We start from the raw sequence: 10241 nt of genomic DNA, 5'->3' as shown, positions 1-10241 counted from the left end.
TAGTGACTCTTAATCTCACAAAACAAACTGAGGGTTGCTGGGGGGAGGGGGGTTGAGAGAAGGGGGTGGGATTATGGACATTGGGGAGGGTATGGGCTTTGGTGAGTGCTGTGAAGTGTGTAAACCTGGTGATTCACAGACCTGTACCCCTGGGGATAAAAATATATGTTTATAAAAAATAATAAATTTTTAAGAAAAAGAATATCCATTAGAACACAGGAAAACTAAGATTTACTAATATTTAATATACAGGCTGACAGTAAGATATGTATATAGCTTGCGAATTTGCATGTATGAGAGAGGGACACGTTAAAATTGTTTGACTGATAGGAATGACTGCAGTCACAGTCAAGAAAGCCCCAGAGTGGGGCACCTCGGTGGCTCAGTGGGCTAAAGCCTCTGCTTCCGCTCAGGTCATGATCCCAGGGTCCTGGGATCGAGCCTCACATCAGGCTCTCTGCTCTGCAGGGAGCCTGCTTCCTCCTCTCTCTCTGCCTGCCTCTCTGCCTACTTGTGATCTCTGTCAAATAAATGAATGAAATCTTAAAAAGAAAGAAAGCAAGCAAGCCCCAGAGTAGATGATCTATTTCAACTGGGCTCACCTACCCCACACCTACCCCACACCCACTTGGTGTGGTATGCCTGGATGGCAGCCTCCAGCCTCAGAAGACCCTTTGTGAGGGGTGCCTGGGTGGCTCAGTGGGTTAAAGCCTCTGCCTTCGGCTCAGGTCATGATCCCAGGGTCCTGGGATTGAGCCCCACATCTGGCTCTCTGCTCTGCAGGGAGCCTGCTTCCTCCTCTCTCTCTGCCTTGCCTCTCTGCCTATTTGTGATCTCTGTCTGTCAAATAAATAAATAAATAAATAAATAAATAAATAAATAAATTCTTTAAAAAAAAAAAAAAAAGAAGACCCTTTGTGAGACAGCCCCTGCCTACCTCTGTGTCACCCACTCCTCTGACCTCCAGCTGACAAAGCCTTCTGCTGTGCCTCACCTGCCTAATTCTACTCAGGCTTTAGGTCCCAGCTTAACAGTCCCTCCCTCCAGGGAGTCCTCCAGACTACCCATCCCAGCCTCAGGGAAGGCACTCCTCCCCACGAAAGCCTCCACCCAGAAAGCCTGCCATCTTGATCCTCAAACCCACAGATGGCAGGCAGCGAACAGTAGCTACTGGGAGCGGGCTGGAAGTAAAAGAATTTCAGCCTTCACACCTGACCTGCTTTGTCACAATAACATTTTTTTTTCATTTTAAAATTTTTTTATTAATTTTTTATTTTTTATAAACATATAATGTATTTTTATCCCCAGGGGTACAGGTCTGTGAATCACCAGGTATACACACTTCATAGCACTCACCATAGCACACACCCTCCCCAATGTCCATAACCCCACCCCCTTTCTTCCAACCCCCCTCTCCCCAGCAACCCTCAGTTTGTTTTGTAAGATTAAGAGTCACTTATGGTTTGTCTCCCTCCCAATCCCATCTTGTTTCATTTATTCTTCTCCAACCCCCTCAACCCCCCATGTTGCATCTCCACTTCCTCATATCAGGGAGATCATATGGTAGTTGTCTTTCTCTGCTTGACTTATTTCACTAAGCATGACACCCTCTAGTTCCATCCACGTCGTCGCAAATGGCAAGATTTCATTTCTTTTGATTGCTGCGTAGTATTCCTCAAAACCACACTAACATTTTTAACAAAGTCGCCAGGAGATCTGTGTGTGCTTGAAGGTTTGAGAAGCACACTCCCAGGTTACTCTCTCCTCTGCACCAAGCAGTGCGTGAGGCAAGCTCAGGGCCCGACTCTCATTATTGCTGTGGCCCTAGCACCGGGGCTGGCTCACAGCTGATCTCTCCTAGATTCACTGGAATGAGGAAAGGAAGGAAAGATCTTAGGAGACATCTTTGACAGAGGTTCCAAACTTGGCTGGGGGGTGGGGGACGACTACCTAACACACCAGATGACAGTGGTAGTACATGCCAGAGAGTAGATGGAAAACGAGACAAAGTCCCAGACCTGGGTTCAGAAGCACATTGATAATAATAATGATGATTATGTCAGCATTGTGCTATGAACATACACTGGCCTCAGCAACTAAGACAGGAACTATTATTCTGCATTTTACAGATGGGGGACACTGAGGCTCACAAAGGTGAAGACAGTAGGCCAGAGCTGCATAGCTGTTAGGGAGAGAGTGGGACTTAGCGTGCTGGCCGCCTAGCTTCAAGCCCATATCCTCAACCATCCACCTGGACCTAGTTTAACCGAGTATGTGCTGACCAGGAGGCCATTTATAGAGAAAGCAGGGTGACGTGGTACCCTGGCCACGAAGCCACGGCCAGCACAACTCAAGGCTCTGAGCCTGGGCTTCTACTGCCCAATGAGCAGGGCAGCCATCCTCAACTACCCTGTGCACCCACCTCACCACACAGAACCCAGGATCCGGGCAAAGAGGGGAAGGGAAGGGCCCAGGAGACCAAAATTTGGTTCCAAATCAAAGCCCTCCTTGAGCACAGACTCTCCAAGAATGAAGGCAGCTGCTGACTGGCACGAGGGTTCAGCCGCTGCAGAGCCCAACTGCCATCTGGAAGTGATTTGGCCCAGAGATTCCTGAACAGGGTGGAAGGCTGGAATGACCAGCCACCCGGTGCTCCGGTCCAGGTCTCCGAAACAAAGCCGGCATGAATGGGCCCCGGAGGCAGCCGTAACCTAACCAGGGGTCCTCCCCTTCCAAGGAGGCCAGTCCACAGCCCTATTACAGCAAAGCAGCAGCAACACGAGCCAACCAAGCTGGTCTCCCCAGTGCGGCACTGATTTTAAACGTCGTTTCAGTGAGCAAACCCTCCAGCAGTGACTTTTGAGAATACTGGTGGATGGTACTGTATTTAGTGAACAATCACATAGCACTCACTTATGTGCCATAAACTTTTCCAAACATTTTTAAGAATATTAACTTGTTTGCTTTTTATTAACAACCTATGAAAGGAGGTAGTTATCACCTCCATTTTAGTGATAAGGAAACCAAGGTGCAGAAGTTTCTTAATGGCTACTTAGTGCCAAGTGGAATTTGAACCAAGAATCTTTGCTCTGAACTACTATAAGAGCTTCTTCTCATTCTGTTACTTTGTTGCGAATGGTCCAGACCTTGTTAATTCTGACCAGCACGCTACTTTGCTACTTTAAAACATTCTCTGCTACCTAGACACACTGGAATTTGCTAGGTAGTTCAAGAAAGAACAGGATTTAGGATTACTGTATTTGTATGTTATTTTGGTGGGGGCGGGACAACAGGAAGGAAAAGGGGCTGAGTGCCGTGGTGACCCACCACCCTGGAAACCCTGCCCAGTGACCCAAGGTCTTGGGAACACACACCCGCCTGCTCTGAGGCACTGGCCTGGCACAGGCACCTTAAGTAAACATTAGGGTCAGACCGCATCCTCTGAAAAGGAAAGAATTCCTTTTTCTAAAGGATCAAACCAAACCATACCACCCAAACTTCTAGGCAGAATTGATTGTCATTCTTGGGCTAGGAGACCCCTTTGTCTCCAAGTTGGCCGAGCTGCCCAGTGTCAAAAAGGTTTTTGGAAAAACAAGTAAATAAAACTGCCAGCTCCTGGCAGGCAACTAGGATTAAAAATGCCGAGGCCTCACTATGAACTGCCCGAGACAGAACAAGAAACTGAACAAACTCTTCAGCTCTTGGATACAGCCTAGAATAGGCCCACCTTACAACAACTCACAAAGAGGAATCCACAGCCAGAACTGTCTTCCAGTGAATTTTAGGCAGAAAAGCAAGTTCTCTGGCAGCTTCTGATCATCTCCTGTCTCTGAGCTGGGCGCCTGTCCACAACTCCTAAGATTCCAGCAATGTACATGGTTGGAAGCTAGCGAAGTCCACAAAACCCTGTATCCCTTCAAAGATACCATCCCAGATTATGGAGTAAAACACCATCCATTAAGTAATAGGAATACCACATCCCACACCCTCCCCCCAAGAAATCAGTTCAGTGAACACAGGGCAGCCACCCCCTACACAAGTTCACGATGAAGATGCAAAGTGATTCTGCTCAGGTCCTGATGTGACACTCACCTCAGGGGACCCTCATCCTGCTACTAACCCAAAGTCTTGAGATCCCTGCTTTGCTCAAGACCAGAGGCTCAAAGTGTGGGCATCCAGCTGCCCCACCCCAACATCCCAGACTTGCAAAACTGGTGTTAACAGGGGCTCTCTGGTTAGGGGAGAGGGGCTGTGTTGTACTCAGAACACTGAACAGCGGGTCAGTTAAGGGTCAATTTCACAAAGGGACAGGCCCCGCCTCCAGTCACCACTTACAAACTGGGTGACCTCTGCAAGTTACTTCACTCCTGTTTCCTCACCTAAAATGGACATCAGTAACACTAACAACCACCACAGAATAACAGCAACCATGTTCTAGGCACCTGGGCAAAACTAGGGCAAACCCTTTACCCTTCCCATGATTTGCTAAGGCAGATCGCTATGCAGACAAGGAAACCGAATCTGAGGACTCAAGGTGGTGATCAATGGGATGATGAACAGAACACATTCAACAACGAACTGCAGCCCATGTCTTCCTCAGCACAATGCAATACAGCATAAGCCGTGGTACTTGAACTGAAGTCTGAGCTGGATGTGACTAGTTATCTCAAGGGCAGTAGGGCCGGTCCTCAGAACACCCCCAGGCGCAGGGGAAAGAGGCCTCAGGCCTCACCCCCACGGGAGTTCTGGCCCTTGGCAAGTCTCCCTCTAGGCTCTAGAGGCTGGAAAACCTGTTTACGGTGAGATCCTTCCGAGGAGCAACAAGGCAGCCAATGAAGGAGTCATAACTGTGGCTACACTCTTTGACCCCGGAATGCCACCTGGGGGAATATCATCCAAGAAATCAGTGAAAAGGAGAAAATAAAATAAAACAACACTGCCTGTGGTGGGAAGCGGTCCACAGCAAGAAGCTGCCAACAGCCCACGGGCCTGCAACCAGAGAAGGGGAGGCTAGCCCTGGAATGTCAGGACAATGGAAGATACTATGTCCTGGGGGAGTTCAGGAATGACAATCATGGGGGTTGAGTAGGAAAACGGGACCAGACAAAGTCTAGAATGAGACCCCCAAGCTCAGGGCACAGACGACAAACCACGCTGCGAGCAGCTGCAGCCTCTGTAAACAGTTGGTAAATCAGGCCGTCCAGGATTTTGAGGCTGTGGTTTCATTCTTTGGTTTGTTTTTTAAGGAGATTCCATGTCATGTTTGGATACTCCCGGTTTACTTTAAGTTTCTTTGTTCACTTAATTAAATAAATGCACATTTTTAAAACAAAGACGAAGTGAGCCCTGTTGAGCTCAGCCAGGCCTTCAGATCCCTCAGTAGCAAAAATGGTTTCTGAAAAGGGAAAAATCCCAGGATGATTCTAGGGTGCTCCTTTCCCAGTGGTAAGAGATGGTCCCTACCACTGTAACAGGCAAGCATATTACACAGCTCTGCAGAGAAGCCACACACACCCTCTGCCACCGCCACCCCCACCCATGGGGCGCTGACTGGGTGGTGACAGCTGCCTGGGCCCAGGAAACAGGAAGCAGCCCTACCTGCCAGGACAGGTGTGGGGGAGGGAAAGGACAGAGGAGACTCAGCCTAGAGGGAACCCCTTTTACTCTGGAGAAAGTCCCAGCAGCCACACCCACCGCCCTTCCTTCCTAGCACAGAAGTCACCATAAGGCCTGGTGTTCTCAGTAAGGGACCCCAGACTTAGGCCTGCGTCAGCTACTCCAGCAAGACGCTCCCCTGGCAGCACAGACACACACACACACACACACACACACACACACTGTAGGTACACACACTTTCTCTACACACCCATGCCTTGTACACACATGTTCTACACATATGCTGTGTATCCATACACACTCTGCACACATACAAGTGCACACACCCACCCACCCACACTGTACACCTCTAGCCCCTACAGTCACAGCCCATACCCTCAGTAGCCTTGTGACCTTCCTGGAAGCTTTCAATTAGCCCAGGTCACAGTGGAGACCTGACCCTCAGGCTCTCCCAGGTCTAGGGAGAGGAAGCCGACACCAACTCCCCCGCTCCTGGACACCAACTCCCCCGCTCCTCACAGGAAGACCCTGGTGTGGGGAAGGCAAGGAGAGGAAGGCAAAGTCTCCATTCATTGTACCCACTTCCTTCAATTCTCAGCTAGAGTCTTCCTAATTCCATGACCTTGGGCACCTCCATTAACCCTCTGGACCCCCTTGCCTATAAGAGAGGTCTAAGGACACCCCAACTCACAGGATGTGTAAGGACAGAACCTGGAAGGCTGTTAGCACACAGCACGCCACTAGTTTAGGCTCCCTACAAAACAGTAGTTACTATACCACCACTGTCCCTGTGTTATCACTTCTGCTTCAGAGCTGGCTCACCCCGAGGCACCCGGCCAGAGCTGAGCTGGGAGCAGAGGGAGCGAGGAGGACACACCCCCGCGGCTCCCCTTCCCACCTCTGGGCCCACACCCGAATCGGAGACGCCCCACCTGGGCGACGAGGCCCCAAGCTCGGAGACCTGTCCCTCCCCAGGTCTTCCTCGGGGCATCAGAGCCAACGCCCGTTGGTCAGCCGCTGGGCGCATCGCCCTGGGCGCAACGGGGCGAGCGCTTCGAGGAGCATCTGACCAGGAACCCCACTTCTACGGACCGCAGATCAGAGGTTTCCAGCTCCCCGCAGGGACGCCCCGGGTGCGGCGAAATGCTACAGCCCCACCACACCCCGTACAGCCCCAACCCAAGCCCAGGACCCACAGCCCCCCAAGAATGCATGGCGAGGGGCAGGGCGGGGAGCTATCATACGAAATCCTAGTCCAGAGAAAAGCACGGGAAGAGGGCCTAGGTCTTCGGCATCCCCATGCCCTGGAGGACAACGCCCCCCTCCTCAGCGCCCACACCCCGCCCGCAGCTCCTGGGCGCGGTAGGGGTGCTCGGCAGGGAGCCCTAGCCTTCCTCCCCACCCCACCCCCGACCCACGGGCAGAGACCGGAGGGTACACCGCGGCGCCTGGCCGAGCCAGGGCACTCACCGATGGACACGAGCTTGATGCTCTCACGGTCCAGAAACTCCAGCGCCACGGACACATTCTCCAGCTGCATCTGGCGGAAGGTGGGCCGCTGGTGGTACTTGCGGTACATGCGCTTCTGGCTGAGCACCTCGAGCAGCGCGATGAGCCGCAATCCATCGCTCAGATCGGTCTGCAGGTTCCCAATGCGTTTGTTCACGCACTTGAGGTGCTCGTTGCACCAACGCGTGAAGGTGTTCTGCTGGATCTTTTTCCACGGCGCGTCCTCCGCCAGGTCCTTCTCAGTTACCGGCATCCTGGCGGCGGGGTGTGCGCAACGCGCAGCTACTGGCGGAGACTGGCGTACGGAGGCCCAAGGTCCCGGGGAACTAGAACCAACGCGGAGCGGGAGCGGGGCTCGAACTCGCTGCTACTGGAGCCGCGGCCGGGACTACTCTGCCGCCGCCTGCCCCTGGCCGCGCGAGGCGTCTGGACCGGCGCCTGCGCACTGAGCCGACCCGCCCTAGAGGCCCCGCCCAGTCCCAGCCCTTCCGCGGGAGTTCCCGGGCCACGCTCGCCCCCTACGGTCGTAAACGTGCACTGCACCCGCAGTGTCCAAGGCGTCCCGGGACCCCGTGCTCTGTGCTCGCCACCTAAGCAAAAGGAAGGCAGTGGGGAGACTTTGGTTTAAGGAAAAGGTCATGAATCCGGTCCTGGTCGTGGACCCGGTCCCGGAGTAGGGGACGTGCAAGAGTAGGACCCGATGGACGGGGGGGGTGGCGGCGTGGGTCATGGGGCTGGGGAGGAAGGCGGGGAATACTTGATCACCTATAGGTTTAATGAGGATTTTTATGGAGCTCCTGCTGTGTGTCAGACACAGTGTTCAGCACAGGAGGACACCATGAAGGAATGGACTTTTTACTCTTCATATTAATTAAACTCATTTGAATTACAGTATTATCTTTTGAAGCATTTATTGAGTGCCTACTGTGTGCGAGGGCCTCTTAGTACCTGAGAACTAATATAAATAAGACAAACTTATTCCTAGACCTTGAGGAATTGCTAGAGTAATGGGAGAGAAAAATACAAATCAGTATCATAAACAGCTTAGTAATAGTAACAGAAACGAAGAACAGGGTCACCTGGCTGACTTCAGCCAATAGAACATGCGACTCTCGATCTCAGGGTTTTGAGTTGGAGCCCCATAGGTGTATAGATTACTTAAAAATAAAATCTTTAAAAAACCAAAACAATAATTTGTACAGTGTATATCAGTCTCCCAATGCTGCTGTAACAAATTGCCAAAACTTTGCCTTTAAAAAAAAAATCACAAATTTATTATCTCACCGCACTGCAGCTTAGATGTCCCTCATGGTTTCACTGAGCTAAACTCAAGGTGTTGGCAGGATGCATTCCTTTCTGCCGGCTCTAGGGAAGAATCCATTTCCTTGCCTTCTCCAACTTCTAGAAACTTCCCGCATTCCTTGGCTGTGACCTCTTCCTCCATCTTCAAAGCCAGCAACATCAGGATGAGTCTTTCTTATGCTGTCATCTCTCTTGTTCTCTATACTCACATCTTCCTCTCTTTCTCTCTCTCTCTCTTTTGGTAGGCTCCACACCCAGCATGGAGCCCAGTTCGGGGCTTGAACTCAGCACCCTGAGATCAAAGCCTGGGCTGAGATCAGGTGTCAGATACTTAACCAACTGAGCCACGCAGGTGCTTCCTCCTCTGTTTTAAGGACGCTTGTGATTATCTGGCCCAGTCGGTTAATCCAGGGTGTTTTTAAAACAACTGATTAGGGGTGCCTGTGTGACTCAGTGGTTTAAAGCCTCTGCCTTCAGCTCAGGTCATGAAGCTGGGATTGAGGGTCCTGGGATTGAGCCCCGCATCGGGCTCTCTGCTCAGCGAGGAACCTGCTTCCTCCTCTCTCTGCCTGCCTCTTTGCCTACAAGTGATCTCTTTCTCTGTGTGAGGTAAATAAATAAAATCTTTAAAAAAAAAAACTGATTAGCATTCTTAATCTCTTCTGCAACCTTAATTCCCCTTTGCCATGTAAGATAACATTGACAGGTTCTGGAAATTAGGATTTGAACATCTTTAGGGACTGTTCTGCTGCCTACCAACACCATATATTGAGTACCCGCTGTATACTCATGTAAGCCCTGTGCTAGGTGCTGGGATATGGCAGGAACCCAGGCCAGACCTCTTCTGGCAAGAGCTGAGTAATTATAAAAGTAGCAGCTAGCGTTTCCTAAGTACCTGCTCTGTTCCTGTGCCAAGAGCTTTGCTAAACAGTTCCTTTGCAATCGGCCCAGTTTGACAAGAGTTAACTGAGAGGTGAAGTGACTTCCCAAAGGCACACAGTACAGACAGAACTGGAACCTAGGTGTTTATGTGCACAGAGTGTCCTCCACCCAAGAAGGGACACATACCCTAGGCTTAGAGAGGGTCTTCCTGGGGGATAGGAGTTGGGCAGGATGGAGTTACACCCCCTGGGAGAGGGAGAGGGTTGCGCAGGAGTAGCCGGCAGATCTGTGGTTGTAACATTTATACAAAGAAGTCATTTGCATATGCCACTGAAGTGCTTTATTCAGACAGATTGGCTTACTCATTGTAAAACAGCCTGGGGGAGTAGGGCTGGGGGGGGCATGTATTACCTGGCCCTGGCCCATAATAGGCATGCAATAACTACAGGAAGGACCATTCCACTCCTTAGCGATTAAGTGAAGAGATTTGCTAGAGGTCAGGTAGTAAGGACTAGACAAAGCTGGACTTGAACCCAGTTCTAACTCAAGTCTGTACTATATCTAAGGGATCCCGGAGAACCCCGTTCTCAAGCCTGGGTTTTGCCTTTGTCCACACCCTCTGAACAGCAGATACACCTGAGGCCCTGTCAGTAACCTTTGCCTCCCCCCATGCCCCGAGGCTCCTGGTTCCTCATGCTTTCTCCACCTAAACTCATCTATCACAATTTATCAACAGGGTGTCTCAGGTGTCTCACTCCCCGAGGGACCTCCTCCCTGCCAGGTGAGACAGCAGCGAGCTGACTGCCCCCTTTCTTATGTAATTGTTTTCGTCAGGTCTTGACACAAATAACAAAATAATTCTGTGTGTAACTATCTAGCTCATTTCACCCAGGACTGAGAAACCCCTGTGTTTTAGGACGAGTCCTATGATT

The 10241-nt window shown here is 51.0% G+C and overlaps 1 protein-coding gene across 1 annotated transcript in view; it reads right to left on the bottom strand.

Annotated features, from left to right (window-relative positions):
- Positions 1–7573, bottom strand: part of FLNB (filamin B) — a 146430-nt gene extending 138857 nt beyond the window's left edge. The window contains 1 exon segment of the mRNA XM_059390036.1: positions 7087–7573. Within this exon segment, the coding sequence (XP_059246019.1) occupies positions 7087–7378 (292 nt within the window). The 5' untranslated portion in view covers positions 7379–7573.
- Positions 7574–10241: the final 2668 nt, after the last annotated feature.

This window comes from Mustela nigripes, chromosome 2 (genome assembly GCF_022355385.1).
Source record: "Mustela nigripes isolate SB6536 chromosome 2, MUSNIG.SB6536, whole genome shotgun sequence".
Classification (NCBI taxonomy): Eukaryota; Metazoa; Chordata; class Mammalia; order Carnivora; family Mustelidae; genus Mustela; species Mustela nigripes.
Note: the sequence above shows the minus strand (reverse complement) of the source record. Positions and strands in the feature narration are given on the sequence as shown.